Source organism: Lutra lutra, chromosome 5 (assembly GCF_902655055.1).
Source record: "Lutra lutra chromosome 5, mLutLut1.2, whole genome shotgun sequence".
Lineage (NCBI taxonomy): Eukaryota > Metazoa > Chordata > Mammalia > Carnivora > Mustelidae > Lutra > Lutra lutra.
The window spans coordinates 100,502,087-100,521,418 of record NC_062282.1 but is presented as its reverse complement, the minus strand read 5'-3'; the positions used below and the strand labels follow the sequence as shown (position 1 = coordinate 100,521,418).

At 34.1% G+C, this 19,332-nt stretch overlaps 1 protein-coding gene across 2 annotated transcripts in view; it reads right to left on the bottom strand.

Annotated features, from left to right (window-relative positions):
* Window positions 1–4,495: 4,495 nt before the first annotated feature.
* The window catches only part of TNPO1 (transportin 1), an 87,436-nt gene continuing 72,599 nt past the window's right edge, over window positions 4,496–19,332 (bottom strand). For both annotated transcript variants that reach the window (XM_047729135.1, XM_047729136.1), the window contains exons 16-25: window positions 18,407–18,514; window positions 18,113–18,271; window positions 17,945–18,032; window positions 15,280–15,378; window positions 14,972–15,067; window positions 12,030–12,105; window positions 11,047–11,146; window positions 8,372–8,446; window positions 7,387–7,529; window positions 4,496–4,750 (exon numbers count right to left, since the gene is read on the bottom strand). In XM_047729135.1, coding sequence (XP_047585091.1) covers window positions 7,422–7,529; window positions 8,372–8,446; window positions 11,047–11,146; window positions 12,030–12,105; window positions 14,972–15,067; window positions 15,280–15,378; window positions 17,945–18,032; window positions 18,113–18,271; window positions 18,407–18,514 — 909 coding nt within the window. In that variant the 3' untranslated portion in view covers window positions 4,496–4,750; window positions 7,387–7,421. The remainder of the gene's footprint in view (window positions 4,751–7,386; window positions 7,530–8,371; window positions 8,447–11,046; window positions 11,147–12,029; window positions 12,106–14,971; window positions 15,068–15,279; window positions 15,379–17,944; window positions 18,033–18,112; window positions 18,272–18,406; window positions 18,515–19,332) is intronic.

Here is a 19,332-nt window from a genome sequence, read left to right as displayed (position 1 = left end):
TCCTCTACATATAAGTAATACCAATGGGGGAAAGGTCTATGTAAGACTGAAAAAATTAGTCACGTGTCACCTGGAAAGTGTACAAGTGAATGAAACTTTTATGCAAAATTTAAGAGGCATTAGAAATATCTCCATATTTAATACAGTATGAAATGTACTAAAGTAGGTATACAACGCTCTTGCATGGTATAATTATTAGATGATATTGTTACACAGCTCTTTATTGATCTGATTTTTCAACTAGATTATCCCTTAATCTGAAGACCACAGTTTTAAGATTCCAATGCCTACACTTCAGTAACAGTAATAGTAGCAACAGTTAGTGTTTTCCCCCTTGTAATATTTGCAAAAAATACCAAAAAACCAAAAAAAAAAAAAAAAAAAAAAAAAAAAAAAAAAAAAAAAAAAAAAAAACCAAAGAACACCTCAATAAGCAAAGCTGTGTGTATTTTATTTAAAGTACTACTAAAGGATTCAAATTGCAGTTATGCATGGTGCATGGTACACTCTTCTCTTGGGAAGAGTGTCTTTTGCACCGTTATCTGTTAATACATTCAATATGAATAATATAGATTAATTATATGAAGCAAAACCCCACTTTTTTCTTTATGGCGAAGGACCTAAGTTAAATTTAGACTAAAGGGCTTAAGATATAGTTACTTTAGTTCTGGCATTTCAGCTATGCAGGGTAATTTAATATAGGACAAAAAAAAATCCATTTTCCTATCTTGAGGGTTTGGCGAAGAGGACCAAATTAAACTCACTCTCAAGGTAAACCTGCATGCAAAAGGCTTGCCAGGAGGGATCTTGCCCCTCCCCCCCAGTCTGCTATAGTAAGGACTAGAAAATCCGACTAAATGCAAAGATTCTTCATGAAATACACTAAAAAACAAAGTTAAGTATGATGACCCCTTATAAGCATATGTCACCAAAGCAAAAAGGATACAAGAGTATTCACCTGAGATAAAACTTGTATCTGAATATTCCATAACTGAGTAGACAAAGCATTTCAATAGAGGAAAAGTCAGTTGAAATTATTTTAAAATATACATCTGACCCTATTTTACAATATATGCCATTTAAGCAATTCAGATCAATGAAAAAGTCTTAACAAAAAAAATCACAGTGTTTATCAATATGTTAATTACAAAATGTATGCTACTTATTTCGTTTTTAAGATGTAATGGCTTGGTTAAGTGTCTTAAAATCTATTCTTCTGAAACCTAACTTGCGTCACAAAATCAAGTAGCAATAATGTAAAGCATCAGAACTGGCTCTTCAAGATTATTTACACGTTGATTATTTGGGAAATAACCAACTAAAAAATATAAAAAAGTGATTTTTTTTTTTACACAGTATGAAGTTATTAAAGAGATTAGACAATACAAAAAGCAAAATTCTTTCCTGAATAAATGAATTCTGTGGCACTAAGTTCACCTGCTAATGGACTGACTACAACACTGAACTGCCAAACATGCATTTAAATTATATTAAATACACTTTCTGTTTCCAACTTAGGTTGATCAGCAGCTTTTGTTCTGTTAGAATCCTTCAAAGAGAGAAGCTCGAACAGGAAAAAGAAGGCATATATAAAACAGTAAACACTGACCTCCTGAGGTTCCTACAACATAAAAATATTCAAGTAGAAAATCTACATCACTTAGCAGCGGCTATTTCTGTAGTTGAGCACACTAACAGCACTTTAGTGTGTAAGGAGCAGATGAAGTAAGCCGTGCTTTAAGCATGCCAAGAGGCAGAAACACTGGAATGTAACAAAGACAAACACAAGTTCATAGACATTCAGTCAACATTCAAAACTATTAAGACTACACCACAAGAATTAAGTTGCTTTATATATATCCCATGATGTATTTTTATCAGAATAAATGCTAAATCAGAGCTTACCTCAAAAGATAACTTAAATGGCTTCTGCAAATTCCTATGCTATACTATGTATCTGAAATATAAATTAGGGAGAAACAATAACCTCATGGTGGGGGGGACGGACACACAAAAAACCCAACCCAATCAGGTTGCCAGTCGTGTTTACTTAATTTTACTTTCTATTTTTAAATTAAATTTCCTTTTAATTTAAAAACAGTTAAGTGACTACAAAAATGGGCACATTCTTACCTTATCTCTTAATTAAAAACCAACTTTTAATCAAATAGGTGACAAACTGCTTTTCAGTCAATAGAGAGTTGTCAATCACAGGTCCAGATAACTTTATTGAAGGTTGTTTTTATTTGTTTTAGTAGTGTTTTAGAGAAGCATTTTGCCATTTTCTCCAACTTAAATTTTACTTATTCCAGAATACTAAGGTATCCTCCCATATTAAATTCTAAAGAATATTTGAAAAACTACAGACTATCACTAAGATTTAAGGATAAAATAGCTACTCTAATCAGGTTTTGAAGACTATGAAGCAAATTTTGAGCTTCCAGCGAAGCCAGGTACTAGAAAGCAAAATGCTACATACCCTTTGGATCCAACTTATAATTAAAAACAAAAAACAAAACAAAAAAAAACCCAAAAAACTGGACATTGTAAAATAGGATTTAATTTCAGGCTCTACAGACTGAAATTTGCAAAGCCAAAGTAGAGGAAAAAAGGTGAAAGAACATGTTTAAAAAAATACACACATATATACACACACACAGTAACAAAAACCTTTTCTGCATGCTACCATGCATCTGAAATATTTTGAAACGGTATTTTTAAATTCACACGCATACAGCTCAAACTTCAGTGCAATGGCTGTATCATTCAACACCTTTAGAAGAACAGAACCATGCAAAGAGGAGCAACTGCTTATAAAAATGGTTATTCAGGATTTATTCTGCAATGCAAAGGTGACAAACTAAAATATAAAAAGGTTGTTATGGCTTAACATTTTTGTTGCAGATTAAATATGCAGCATTGAAAAATGGAAAGGTGTGGCTTCATCTCTGACCAGCAGAGTTAAAAAGAAAAAAATCTCTCCATTTTCCTTCATCATCATGGGATACACTGTTCAGGCAATCCGAATTAATAAAGACTTGCACTTCCATATGCACACAAGATCAAGTGTACCAGTTAGGATTTCACATTCACAGTATATAAGAAAATACACATGGAAGGAAAAGTAAAGGGTTAACTTAACAAGGATTTATTCACAGGAATACATGTAAGTAGAGAAAAATAACAGAAAAGCTAAACAAATGAAATGAAGAGGATCCAAACCAACTTTCACTCTGTAGCTTTTTACTTGCACCCTGTGTGCATATATCTAGGGCACAGAGGGCCACCAACATGCGCCAATACAGTGTAGGAACCCTGCATTACATCCATTAACTTAAACATATCTTTAAGATCATGCTTTGAACAAAAAAAAGAAAGCTTAGAAGGCAATATGTTGAGTGGGAATAAACATTGAAATATAGCAATCATGTCTTCAACTTCTACAATTGTCTTTATGTGCCAACTAACATTTACGCAGCCTCTTACAGATCTTTTACCATGTATTTTAAGTTTTAGAAGTTTTGATAAAATCACTAGTAGTATATAACCATGCAGAAAGCACATCACACTGACAGCACAGAGGCAAAGATTTTGCACAGGTATATCAGCTTTCCACATTGTGCAGGTTACACACAATACAATATCAATCTTACTCCTAACAAGATCCTAAAAAGATATTTCAAGGCCTAGCTGTAAACTACAGTACTTTATATCTATATTCTTAATAAAAATAAAAAATCCACAAATCTTCAAAAGGAATTTTAAATGCAGGGCTATATTGAATTGGTAAACTGCAACACAAACTGGCGCCACAGAGGTAAATGAATACCAATCTCACTCTATGCGATGCAAGCATGCTACTTTCCCACTAATTTAAAGTACTTTCAATCACTATGAGCCAGAATGCATGCCTGAACCTTAAACTGCACTTTAAAAAGAACATCTTGGCCTAGAAATTAAATCTAATGAAGTACAACCATCAAATTATATCCACTACATTAATGTTTTAATGCAAAATCAAGATGTCAATCTTTAGTCTGATATGCCCAACCCCATTTATTCCTCCCTCCCTGCCCACCCCACAAAGGTAAAAGGAGTGACTCATTTGGCATTTCACAGGGTGCTTCATTGTTTAAATTTGTTTTGTTTTATTTCCAACTTTTTGGGGGGTACCTTAAATTGTAACTTCCAAGAACCTGCTTCTACTATGGGTAGGCAAGCTGATTTTAATTCTATTAGCTTCATTTGTGTAGTTCTTCAACAGCATGCAAAAACAAGGCCCCAACACGTGGGAAAATTTATAAAATCTTTAAATTAAGGAAAAAAAAAAAAAAGCTTCTTTACTGTTTGTAACCCCCATTCTTAAGGTTTCCTTTATTGTACGCTATAGAATTTTTCCTCTTTCTTATCCCTATGCATCATTTATGTGGTTCTTGTTTTGGTACAATTCCCCATAATATTCCAGGATGTACTGTTTTTTGAGTAGACTGAATAGGTTTTGTTTTTGTTTTTTGCTTCTTCACATCCAGTGCGGAGTTGTAATTGGAGACAGATTTCCACCCACAAAGGCTCCAGATGTTAAAACGTTTCCCAACATCGACTTAATACAGTGACGGCAACACCTCCCTCCCGCCCCTCCCAGTAGGGTTGGGATTGTACTGTATCCCTACTGGTTTACCCTTCCCCCCTGTAAAGGGTAACATTTTCCCTGGGTGCAGAGGCTCCCTCATAGTCTCCAAGACTGAAGGACCTGTAAGAAAACAAAACAAAGCAATTTTATATTTTAACAACAGTTTCTCTTAAAGCCAGCAAAACACAAAATCAATCAAGTAAGAATGCTATCTCTAACCAGAGAAAATGAAAACTGGACAAAGTGCCTAAGATCAGGCCAGCAGTCACTGATAATCCATGTTAGTACCTTCCCCTATGGCTTTCAACAGTCATCTGTGTCAGATATGAAAAGTGACACCAAGCTGAGGACACGCAGAGAGACGTGTGGAGCTCTACATTACATAGATGAAATTCAATGGATGCCCTGTAGGATGCTATCAATCTAACTCTCTACCCCCCATTGGTTATTCCTCACTTGTTTAACAAGATGCCTTACTTTCTGCAAGAAACAAGCAACACCTTCTTTAAAACAATCCTTTAACTTGTTGAGAATGAAAACATTATTCTTCCCCCCGCCCCAGTATGTCCAATATTAAGCAAACAAAAAAATCTAATTCATCAAAAAATAAAGGAACATTACTTCTTGTTGGTTGTCTGACATTCTAGCTTAGGAGGCACTAAAGGTGTTCATAATACACTAAGTTTACTAGATTCAGTAATAGCAAAAAAGTAAATTTTAGGGGCGCCTGGGTGGCTCAGTGGGTTAAAACCTCTGCCTTTGGCTCAGGTCATGATCTCAGGGTCCTGGGATCGAACCCCACACTGGGTTTTCTGCTCAGCGGGAGCCTGCTCCCCGCCGCCTGCCTCTCTGCCTACTTGTGATCTCTGTCAAATAAATAAATAAAATCTTTAAAAAAGGTAAATTTTAACATCTCCTTCTAGATGTTCCTTACAAATAATTCTTTTGACCCTATCCTACACAATCGTTTCCGATGTTCTCAGACCTCTTGATATTCCTGTAAAGAACCTTTCAACACTAGCAGTTTTAATGATAACCACATTAAGAACGAAAATCAGATCACTAGGATATTGTAGCCAGCGCCTGATGCTGGTCCTTTCACAACAAAAATCTACTAACCACTCAAGCCAAATACGGGGTATATATGAAGACTGATGTGGATTCACAGAGAACGATTAGCCCATCTGTGGGAAAGTGCAAGCAGGACCTTTTCCCTGACTCTGAAAAAAGGCAGGAATAGAAGACAGTGATCCACTTTCATCTCTAATTAGAAAACAGGTAACTATTTTATGCCTCGTCTTAGAACACGATCAACTCAATAAATCAACGTAATTGGTGACATGATAGGGATACAGAAGTTACCAAATCTGCAAGTGCTCAAGACTCAGCTCACTATTGTATCATCTCTCAGGCCCTGATGTTAAGAGTCATTCTCATCCATTACATTCTCATGATTTAATATAAAGACAATTAAACACTATTTCAAAATGCTAAAGCCACAAAATAGCCACGAGTACTCAAAACTACAGGGGGACAATACACAAAGAGCTCTGAGATATTCCAGAGGCTGCAAGTCCATTTTTACTGCCTTGTAGGTTATACAGCACGGATGTGGAAACCTTTTCAGGTTTAAAATCTAGTTCCAAGTAAATGAGCAGGAGAGCAAACAAAAACTCCAACAAAGGAGATAATTAAATTTGGTGGACATCTTTTGGACACACACTAAGTACACTCTCTGAGCCCTCCAGTCAATTATGTCTCAGTTCATGTTCAAAACCTAAAGAAGTGGGGGCGCCTGGGTGGCTCAGTGGGTTAAAGCCTCTGCCTTCGGCTCAGGTCATGATCCCAGGGTCCTGGGATCGAGCCCCGCATCGGGCTCTCTCCTCGGTGGGAAGCCTGCTTCTCCCTCTCTCTCTCTGCCTGCCTCTCTGCCTACTTGTGATTTCTGTCTGTCAAATAAATAAATAAAATCTTTAAAAAAAACAAAGAAACAAACAAAAAAAACCTAAAGAAGTGTATCCTTATTCACTGTACTGACCCATATTCCTAACATTTATTGAGCCAACTTAGTGTGTTAGGTAATATACTTAGTTCTGGCATCACATATAGTTTTAATCTTCAAAACAACGAAAGAACTGAAGCTATGAGATCAGGATTGTTAGTTTGACTTAAGTACAGAAAAACTGAAGGAACAAGAGTCCAAATGGACTTACCCCTCTACTACCCCAAATAGACTCATCCATTGTCCATTTTAAAATACAATGCAGGTCACATGGTAGGTGCTCAATAAAATACATGTTGAAAAATGAGTATTAAATATTCCCATCTGCTGAGCCCAAAACTAGTTGCAATTCTAGCAGGCTTTTCTCAAAAGCTCACAACACAGAAGTCCCTGATGTATCAGAGACTATAAATTTACACTTCAAAATAATCTTTACCCTACCAAAGTAAATGTGGGTGACTTCTTACAGGGCAAAAATTTTAAAAACGGGGATTAGTTTGTTGAGTAATCCAAACAGCATACCAATTTAGTTTTCTTTTTACTCAGGATTCGAAGTAAAACAATGCATTTTACCTTGCTTCCTAGTTTCTAAAGAAAATTCTCTAGCTTTAATTTTAAATTTCAAGGCTAATATAGCCTGAGTTTTACTCAACCTCTGCAGAAAACATACAGCTTTTATTCTACTCAGTAATTTTAGATTGTAGACCTAAGTTTCTTTATCCTGAAAAACTTTCACAAACTTCTTAAAACTTACCCCTAATTATGGGACTGCAGCTTAAGTGTATGAGATTAAACACCGTAAAAAGCTGCAAGACGCTCTTTTAAGGGAAGCGGAAACTGGTCAGAGAAACGCCTCCAATTTTCATCCCCAACTTGATTTTTAAATCCGTGAAGGATCTGCAAAAAGTGAAAAAAATCATTAATTCATCACTAACAGGAGAAAAATTCCAATCTGCATAGCTTCCGAAGTAAAACACTACTGACTTTATTTTTCTAAAATTTTATCAATTTTAAATCAATGGTTCTCAAACTCTGTTGGATGCTATACCACTACATGTCTTACCTAAAAGCACCTCATAATATATTCTAAACCTTGGTTTGAAAAGTTTAGAATTCAAGCAAGTGTCCTAGTAACAGATGTATGCTAAGAAAACTCTGACCTACTACTAATGGACAACAAAGTACAGAATTCATCCAATGGATAAAATTTTTATGTCACATTAAGTTTTTTCAAATTGGAAATATATAAAGCTTTAAGTTCATGTCTGCAATCACAGCTGACTAATTTTAGTATAAGAGGATTCAAACGGGTAACAACATTTTATTCTTATTCTGTTATGGTTGAGTACTGACTGGAATGAATCCAAAGGGACACTACTAAAACAAGGAACTATATAGACTTAATCCCCGTGGAAACCATTTCAGATTTACTTTATTCAACAGTTTACATTATACTCCAAATCTCAGTCAGCAGTCTTTGAAAATATACGGTGCTTTGGGTAGGTGGGATGATGGGACATCAATCAGCAGTATTGCTTGAGAAAATATTTTTGAAGTGTGTGCTCTTGTGATAGAGTCACTGCTGTACCTTTAAAAAAGATCAATATAGATGATCTACCAATATTGATTTGAAGCAAAGAGTCTAGTTCTATATGAAATGTAAACGTAATTTAAAACTTTCCAACTAGTCTTGTAATAGTCCCAAGATGTTTATCATGGAGGCTTTACAGTTACCTTACCTTACAGAACATGTCTCTCAGATCATCTTTTGGGTTAATCCACGATGCAACAGCATCACAAAAAAATATAAAATCCTGTAACAAGCAGGAAATACACCTTAGGTTGCTATTTGTCAAACATAGCAAAATGTACCTATCACGAAAGAATCCTACCTCAAAAAAATTAAAAAAAAAAATCAAGTATGATAAGAAATTATAAAATAATGGCTGTCCCTATTATTCCACCATCAAGGAATCTCTACTCATTCAGTTTATATTGGAATTTAATGCGCTTTTTAAATTTTTTTACACAACAGAACCCCTGTCTAGTAAATATGTAGCACCAACAATGGAATTAAAGTACCAAATGAGCACCAATCTTAAAATCTTACTTAATTAATTCATTAATCAAATTACTGAATTAAAGAAATACATAAATTCAATAATCGCACAGTTCTGACTGGCCTAGAAAGAATTTAAAGCAAGTTAAGTATATGTCAAATAAGCTTGATTTGAACTATAGTAATTAATAGATCTAAATTTCAGAATGAAATTTAAAGAAAATGACCAAAAGCTAGAAGAAAAACTACTTATATAGTTATAGTACCTAACGCAACCCAACCCAGAGTAAACAAAAGACAACAAAAAAATCCAATGCTCAATTACTAGGAAAAACTGCATTACTCTCATGATAAGAACAAGCTGACAAAAGGTATAGGCTTTAAGTGTTTCATTTAAATATTTTTTGATCTTGACTATCATACTGAAACAGCAGTTCAATATAGAGCACTTAAGATTACTGCTTATGTTCTGATATGTCAACTATTTAAAATTTTACTAAAGTCAGAGAACTTTCTTAATTTTAAAATTTACTGACTTAAGTATGTGCATAAAACACACATTTAAGCAATTAAAATTCCAGGTGCCTGAGGTTCACTGTTTATTCAAATTATGATTCTTTTTCTTCCAAATATCAAAGTCTCATGTAAAAATTTAAATATTTACATATCTAAATTTGTGATGAAAATTTAAACATAAAAAATAACACTTAAGATATTTTTTTCTAACCACATCCAAATAAAATATGTAAAAAGCAAAGATTTGTACTAACTCTAAAGTTGGTAGTGATTTATTGACCACATATATACGTGTTACTCTCACCGTCTTAAATGTTAATTTGAAAACAAAACAAAACAAAAAAAACAAAATCCTGATGGGAAAATGTTTCTTCTTAATATAATATACATTGTATCAGATAACTCTAAAACACATTTAAGAGGACATAAAGTTCTTAAGTATTGAAAAAAAATCGCAGGAGGTTATTTTGCAACTAGGGACTATTTCCAAAGATAGCACCGGCTTGTTTTCATACAAGTTACTGTTTTACAAATGTGAAATAAGTCAAAAGACTTTTTCCATTTCTAATTTACAAGTTTTCAATGCCTATCACTACATTAATTTGAATTTTTAAGCTGGTAATTAATAATGTTTCTAAACAAATTAACAAACACAGTCATTAACACAAGCCAAGAGGTATCAGAGACTATTGACTGGAAGATGTTCAAAGCATGTGTCTCCTGGAAATGAAAGGTTATTTTCTTGAAAACATGTCCCATAATTTCTTTTCCTTACCATTCACCTGCTGAGTAACCTGGGATACTTAACCTAGAGTTCCACGGCCTGCATTTTGTTGATTTCATACACATGGTGTCAATCAACATGTTCCTCCGGTGTGTGTGTCTTGCAAACTGACACTTGGATCCAGGTTATCAGATTCATATCTGATACTTCCGCCAAATAATTTTTTAAATGCTAAAAATGTCCAGATACTATCTAAACTAAGGAAACAAGAGAAATAAATCCTAACCTCTCCAAGTTATAACAGTTTCAATGGTTAATTTGGTATTCTGTTTTGTTAACTACTGAATTTCTAAGTTTAATTCTAATTCCTTCGGTCACTCTCTTAAGTGCAGACACCTGAAAATTCAACTACCTGATACTCAACAAAAGAAGGCATGTACAAGGGGTGCCCGGGTGGCTCAGTTGGTTAGGCATCTGCCTTCGGCTCAGGTTATGATCCCAGGATCCTGGGATCGAGCCCCACATTGGGCTCCCTGCCCAGCAGGCAGCCTGCTTCTCTCTCTCCCACCGCCCCCCCGCTTGTGTTCCCTCTCTCCCTGTGTTTCTAAAAAGAAAAAAAAAAGAAGGCACGTACAAAGTGGAAGATGCTCCGGCTTAATCAGAGTCAAGAATATAACTCCAGTACCCTAATGTGTTATTTATTCCACAACAAAGATTGAGGAAGTCATAAACAAGTATTATCATTTCAAAATATTAATAAGTATACAACTTCTTAAAAACATAATTTGTTTTGGGGTGCCTGGGTGGCTCAGTGGGTTAAGCCTCTGCCTTCGGCTCAGGTCATGATCTCAGGGTCCTCGGATCGAGCCCTGCATCAGGCTCTCTGCTTGGCAGGGAGCCTGCTTCCCCCTCTCTCTCTGCCTGCCTCTCTGTCTACTTGTGATCTGTCAAATAAATTAATAAAATCTTTAAACAACAACACATAATTTGTTTTTATTATCTTTGAAAAATATGTAATATGTGATACTTTCATAATTAAAGTGTTAAAATAATTCGCCCTGTAAAGTTTCATTATTCAGAAGATTAAAAGTTAAAAAATCTTTGTGACATCTTACTTGGATTACTCCACTGGGATTCACACTGATCATGGTACAAATCCCACGAAACGCTGAATCCTTTTCCTCATTGTCCCTTATGTTTCTCAGAGAGGTGCACCTATTAAATTATAGAACTGAGATTAGCATTTAAGTAAAAAGCAGGTTCAATCACAATACTAATGGACAGTATTTAATGGAATAAGCACATAGTATAGGTAATGTTTAGATTCAAAGAATTTTCATGAAGTTTAAGTTTCTCATTCTCCCTGTATGTCTGGCTCATCTTCTAATCTCAATATAGTGGAAGCCTTGAAATTCACATTTTCTTATTAATAGATTGCATCTATAAAATGGACAGTTGATTTTAATCTCCCATTTAAACATAATGAGGTTGAGCCAAGAGTATGTTATGAATTTTTAAAACTGTATTATAACTTGTATTCCATTAAACACTACTAAAAATGACTTGAATTGAAAGATTATCAATTGAAAGAAGCAGAACATAGGATATACTGCCACAATATAAACTATTATTACACAACTTATGGTGTAGATGTTTAACTTTAACATTAACAAGCAAATAAAGTTTTTATACATAACGTAATTTAAACATGTATTTCTTAATGCAATCCAAGTTTTCAAATTAATTCTAAAAAAGAAACAATGCAAAAACCTAAATTTATAGAATTTGCATGCATCTTTATTTTACTGGTGGATATTTAAATGCTTTTCATGTATAATCAAGCTTTTTAACACAGCAAGCATGTGACAATCTTATCCCATGCATCAATTAGTCGTTAGCCACAACATAAAATAAATATACATGACGATGCTACTGAAAAACCTCACAAACCTGATAGGACAAGATTAGTCACATGGTTGGCAATGATTAAGGATTGTGATTTTTGTAACCAACTGAAAATATATCTAAAAGTGAGATAGAAAGAGAAAGAAAGAGTGAAGAAAAATGAATTAAAAAAAAAAGATTGAATAATACACACCAGGGTCTTATAAACTGCTGTAGCATGGGGGCCACCTCTTGAGGACAAACGTAACCAAGACGACCAATTGTTATTGCTAAGGTAACGCAATCACGGTTATACACCACCAAACGCCAACCAAGACATGAGCAAATGAGGGGGAAGGAGAAAAAATAAAGAAAAAACAACAAATAACTCAGAAACAGAAACCAACAGAATTTGTGTATGATAATAAACATAAGATTTCACCAGTGCTGTTTATTACCACCCCCTAAAATAAGGGGCAGCAACATATATGGCATACTCTTGGAAAAAGGAAAACAAAAGGAATTAAAAAAACTTTAAAGATTGAGAGAACACCAAAAACCATGAAGTGCTTTTCTCGCTCAATCAAGTAAGAAGAAATTCTGTTAATAAAAAGATGAGCGATTAAAATGCATGGATTTAGAGATTCTCCATTCAAAGCCAGTTGAAATTTCAGAATTTAATAATGAAATCTATGTTTTTTCCCCCAAGAATTATTAGTAAATGCGAATGATTACATTTCTGAATTGTTTACTCAAACACAGTTCTCAGAAGTTAAAACAGTTGAAATTTCTTTACTTCTCTACGTCTTTTTAAATAAGTGATTTCCAATCTTTCAAAATCATCTAGAAATTTAATCGCAATTTAAGTAGTTCTGTTTGTTAACATTTCTAAAATGAACCAGTGGACCATTTGTTGCTTGATATCAAAATCAACCATCAATTTTAGGAGTTACAGTATACACCGAATGAATGAATTGGAAAATTGCTGTGCTGTTGTCAAATTCCATTCCAATTAACCTTTGATGGTGAGGATCATGGTAGCAACTCAGATAATAGCCCACTAATTTCAAACCATTATTGGACATTAAGAAAATTTACAGTCCACTGTAATGACGTGATATGTGGACAAAAGGAACAAATACATAATCTGTCTTTGCTATAAAAGGCATAGCACAAAATAGGTAAGACATTATACTGATCACATGCTAGAATTTTACTTAAAAATTTCGAAGTGGGAATTACTCAAACATATTCACCATCAAAATTCATTCAGGAAGTCCTTAAACTTACGAAGAGCTAAAAGAAGTTGCAACTCAGAACTGCATTCTGCAATTCAAAGGTACATACATATAAATACATTTATACACAAAGGGAAAAAAAAATACAAACAGAAGACAAACCATAAGGTGCTTTAATGGTGTTCTCTCAAAAACTTACAGGTTAACCTTTCATAAAAAAAGGGTGGGGGAGGGTAAAGAAAAATGTTTAAGGATTACTTGAAGCAAACTACACAGATAATACTAAAATCCAGCAGATTCATATGAAGCAAGAGAAAGAAAACCTATGTTCAAAAGACACAAACTATGCAACATTCTCATTAAACAGGCAAGTATGAACAATCCAATGAAACATGCGATAAAGCAGATGATGGTCCATTGAAAAAGTTCAGTGTAGGATATACTAATTGGAAAAAGAGCAAATAACTGCATGTACTTAGAATTGGCTTTATGAAATATTAAAAAGACAGTAGTAATTAAGTTGATAAAATCTACAGACATTAGCCATTGACAATGGTTTTATTTTTATTAATTAACACCCACTTCCCCCTTTTGGATAAGGAATAATGGGAACATTTTCTGCAGCCACTTGTGATTAAGATTAATCCAGTGAATCCCAAGTGCCTTTCAACCATTATCAATTTAATTTGTCAACTTGATGGGCATTATCAACTTCTTGGTTTACAGTAAGATAATAATTAGAATATAAACTTATAAATAAAGCCAATTTGTTAAAGGAACTATCTTAACAAATTCACAAGCTGATATCCCACAAGAAACTTTAATATACATTACATTCAACATTTATTTGCAGTTATGCATTCACATTTAAAAATAAATAGGAAGTTTCTTTAGGTTCAACAGTAATTTTATAATGGCAAGTGTTCCAAATCTGAATGTCATGTATCGGTACTGCATTCTAAAGAGATAAAAACCTGACGAGATTTCATAACCATCCTAATACATAGGTTTTTGTACTTTTCAGCAAGAAAATCTAATTCACTTCACGATATAAACAGTACCCATACAGCCAAACAGCTATATAACTGTTTCTTAATTCAAAGATTTCCTTCCATACCAATAAACATATCAACTTTAATCACATTAAAATATTCACCTTCTATAATTAAATATTAAAATGCCTTTGAAAACAAATTTTCTTATTTAGAAGACCTCATTTTAATCTTCACATAGTATTTTGGTAAAACCCTCACTGACTATATTTACTGGAATTATATCTTAGTTATATAAAGAAAAGGATGTGCCTGATTGAAAACAAAATTCACATCTTTTATCATTATTAACAAAAATCAGGGCGGGTGGAAAAAAAAAAAATCACCCTGAAATGTGTTCTATAGTATGGAAGGTACTCTTTAATATCAACATGCTCTCTATAAATGCAAAAGAGAAACAAGCCTCCTGAATAAAAATCCCATAAAGTACTGCCTTAAGTTCCCAATTTGAAGGAAAATAATACAATGAAATACAAAATACACATGCCATTGTTAACCAATTAGCCTCTACACTGATGTCTATTTTTGGCTACAATTTTGTAGATTAAAAAAAAAAAATTACTTCCCAGCTGCCAGTTACTCTCTGATTTAATATAAATTAAAATTCATATTGTTCAATAGTTATTTTAGCTGGGGTCCATTTGAGGGAGTATTTAAACACATAATAGGGGAGAAGTGTTTTTGAAAGTCTCTGAAAATTGGTTATGCAATACAGTTAAAACAATACATACTGTCACTGAAATCTCAAACAGCTGTTAATAATAAGCTGGGTTTCTAAAGCTAGTTTTGCTTTGGTTTCTCTACGCATCTTAACTTTAAAAGGCAAATAATTTTCTCTTCACCATAACAGTTCAGTCATATGGTACCTGTATTCTCTAACAACGTCTTTGGTGTGTTGGGTCTGTTAATGATTTCTACAAGCTGGTGCAACACCATAGGAATATAAGGCTGCATCTCTATACCTAAATCACCCCCAAAAAAAGAAAACAAAAGAGAAAAATTTTAATGTTAAAATATCAACATAAAATATTCTGTTCCCTTTATTAACTGTGACATAAGTTAATAATAAGTATTTATGTATAAAACTCATTTAGTTTAAAAAGAAAAAGCAATTACAAAAATACTAAGGCATCTAAAAATTTACAGTGCTTTTAAAAGGGGAGAAAGATCTTACCCATTTGAATGGAGATTTCTCCAATTGCCCATGTGGCATTATTGCAGACTGAAATGAACTCTGGATTTAGGTTGGTTCCCAATATAGGCATGAAATCAGCTAGAAAAAAAATTTTTTAACAACTATGTAGTAAACTTTTCAACAGCAGTGTATTGTGCTTTAAAGGAAATCTACTAGGTGGAAACTGAAATCTAGGCAAGAAATACCAATTTTTAAAAGGTTTTGATAATATTTAATTTTAGGAAAGTAAAAAAGGCACTATCTGGCCACTGAACTTTCTATGAAGTAGACCAGGAAACATTAATTTTGGTCTATTTTAGGGATCATTAAAATGAGTTGGTCAGAGTAATCGCTCGTCATTAGACGGAGAAAATTCAAATTAAAAATGAGGAAAACATGATATGACTTTCTTCAAAGCTAGTTTTTCACACGCACAAATTTTTTAAGAAAATCAATGATTTTGGCTTTTAAAGAACTTTGACCTTAGTGTTCAGATTGTGATCTCTAAATATCATTTTCCACTTAAAAGGAATGAGGGCTCTCAGAGAAATGTCTCATTGCAGGCTAAAGGCAGGAAATGTACAAAACAAGCCTGGACTATTTTGTCATACCAGGAAGGACTAAGGAGCCAATTTGATTAAGCTCCCACTGCCAGTGGTAGGACAATTTGAGCATCATGAATTCATACTGACACTCAAAAAAGAACCAAACACAAACAAAAACTGAACTCTGAAACACAATATAGATACCTGTGGAAGATGCTGGGAATCAATTCATTATTTTGAAAACTGGTAAACAAAGAGAAAGAATCAAGTAATTATCCTGCCTCCCCTATATGGTTTGTACCTCATGGTAATAATACACTGGTATGAGAAATGTCTCTATGTATATATTCTCACTGTTAAATCAAGAATTAGAGTAGCATCCTTTTTTTAAATCCCCAGTAAGCTTTTTAAAGATTTTTATTTATTTATTTAAGAGAGCGCAAAACTGAGAGAACTCACAGAGGGAGAGGGAGAAGCAGACTGGCCGCTAAGCAGACAGCCCTATGAGGGGGTTGATCCCAGGACCCTGAGATCATGACCTGAGCTGAAGGCAAACACTTTACTGAATGAGCCACGCAGGCACCCTAAGTCAGTAGACTTAAGCCAGAGTTTTTTCTAAACCTCAGCAATACAATAATTTTGTCCAGATCATTCTGCCATTGGGGGAGGGCAGTGCACATGAAGGGCACTGTATCATGTATTTGTTTGATCTTTAGCAACATTCTTTGCCTCTACCTACTAGGTACAAGTAACACACCTCCAGGGTTAAACAAATGTCTCCAGACACTACCCAATGTAGTGTTAAAACTGCCCCTCATTGAAAAAACCCTGATCTAGAAAATAACCATCATGGCCAATAACATTAAAAAAAAAAAAAAAAAAAAAAAGGTAACTAGACACAGTGTACCTCCTGAAGAAGATACACATGGTTTGTAAAGTCTGAAGAAGAAAGAAAAGAAAATCATACAAGTTTAAATTCATAAAAACTAAAGCAGGTGTTAAGTATCGGTAGAACAAGCTTTCCATAAAATAAGAATTCATTGTGCTTTCATTTAGAGTAGTTAGGCTTAAACCTGAGGATTTAGCACAGCATAATTAATGTTATTACTCAAAGTTCAGAAATACACTTGTTATTCAAAAGCACAACTGGGAACTGGGTCAAGTTGGTCAAAGGGTACAAAATTCCAATTATAAATAAATCTTGGGGTTGCACTATATGACATGATAACTATAGTTAACAATACTGTATTGTATATTTGGAAGTTACTATGAGAGGTCTTAAAAGTCCTCATAATAAGAAAAAAAAAATCTTTTCAGTACATGAGGTGATGGATGTTAACTAAACTTACTGTGATTTTGCAATATATGCCTATATCAAATTAGGTCTTACAGCCAAACTGACACATGTTATATGTCAATCATATCTCAATATAACTGGGGGCAGAAAGCTGAAAAACCCGAAGTACAACTCTATCAAATGAAAAAACCATTTCAGGTCCATGTTTTAAACCATGGTCCACGAAATCGTGTATTTTAAGAAATTAGCATACAAAACGCTGAGATATAGATTCTAAAGAAAACCAAAAAGCCATTTAATCCACGATTTTGAGAGCAGTTCAGTTTACGTTATTCAAGGAATCCCTTATTGTCACAAAAGGCTAAGACGATGCTGTAATGTTAAAACAAAAACAAATTGTTACTTAAAGTAAATGCTTTGGAAAGTTTCCTATGATATCTAAAAAAGTACACTGGTTTATGAGGAAGGCTATTACTTGTGGGTACCTCTAACCCCCGCAAAAGAAGGTTACTCAAAAGTTACCAGTAAACTAGCATATGGTACCAAGGTTACACAGGTGGCATGTCCTTCACACTAAAGTAATACTTTTCCAGCTTTTCTCCAGTCATACTATAAATGAGTGCCTCATGAGCAGCTCAAGTGATCATGAATTTAAGGGAGCAAGGACATTCTCATCCTACCTGTTTCACTCAGAGCAGCTTTAACTAGTATAACATGTATTTATAAAAGCTGGGATTCCATGACATTTCAATTTAATAATAGAGAAATATAACTGATGTAAAACTAATATTAAGCACATCATAGCAGTAGGAAATGTTCATACCTATACAAGGCTTAACATGCTGAAAGCAAGCTTTTGTCAGGTCACCTAACAGGGCGAAGGAACTCTGTCGAACTTCTGGCATTTTATCCTACAAGGAATAAGAAGAAATTAACCCCAATGTGACACAGAGAATCAGGTTTTAATACATTTTAATTTAACAAGTCTCACCTGCATGCATTGATACATTAGTGTTAGAATGTTACTTCGGGCTACTAGCTGTTCAATGTTGCCTCCAAGCCCTTCAGCCAGGCCACTGAGTAAATCAAGAGCCACTATCATAAAATCTTTATCAGGAGCCTCATACTGATCTGGTTGAGCATTGTTCAGCTGAAATTAGACAAAAGTTTTAAAAAATTTAGTTTGAATCAATTAGATGAAAAAAATTTGTATACATTATGTCTATCCTTAGAAAAAATGCTTATGATGTGAGGGAGAGTAGATGTAACTATTTTTTAAAAATACCATGGCTTGTGCAAGAGTCTTCTGTACTAGGTTTACACAACGCTGGTACACAGGTTCACAGTATGGAAGGAAACCAGACTGCAGGGCTGTGGCAACTGAAGATAGGCACTAGAAAGAATAAAGGAAAATGTAAATTTCTGGACATACTTAAAATTATGATAAATGCTTACAAGAGTACTCAGTAAGTTTCTGGTCATTTGTGAGCCTGCTCTACTATTCTACAATGGCAGGTTATCTTTTCAGACCTCTCCTCTTTGGATGCCACTCACTGCTGTTCAGTTTGTGGAGGTTTCCTCAAAAAAGTTTCTGTTAGGAACATTATCCTTGGAGAACTTAAGTATTACATATGCTTATTTTTTTCATCAAATATAAGATATTTGTTCATCCTTTCATGATTAATGATATGGGTGGACTTTTAATGAGGATACCCTGAGCGCCTGCCTGAAAGTAAATCTATTTAAACATAATGATTTTTCTTGTTTTGCTGGGCCCAGAATCAGCCACTGCTCTTAGTCATGGAGGTTTTTACTTCTCTGGCTAGGGACAAACAAACCATGGCAGAAATGATGACCCCTGAAATGACAGGGGAAACAAGAATGGCAATGACTGAAATGGCTCTACCAGCATCAATTCATTTAAATTATCATATCTGATTGCATGTTCAGTTATTTGAATAACATATCAACTATCAAACCTCAAAATGGACAGAAAGGGTATGAAGCAAAGTCCTTCCCTTATCAGCACCAAGACTCAATGCTACTTCACATATGACTAAATGTGTGTATGTACAATAGGTATATAACACACAAAATAATTTAAACTATATCAACTGTCATGGTATAGCTATGTATCTATATAAAGAAATGCAATTTAACAGAGGACCTATAAGCTGATATGGAAACATCTCCAAGTTAACTGATTAACAC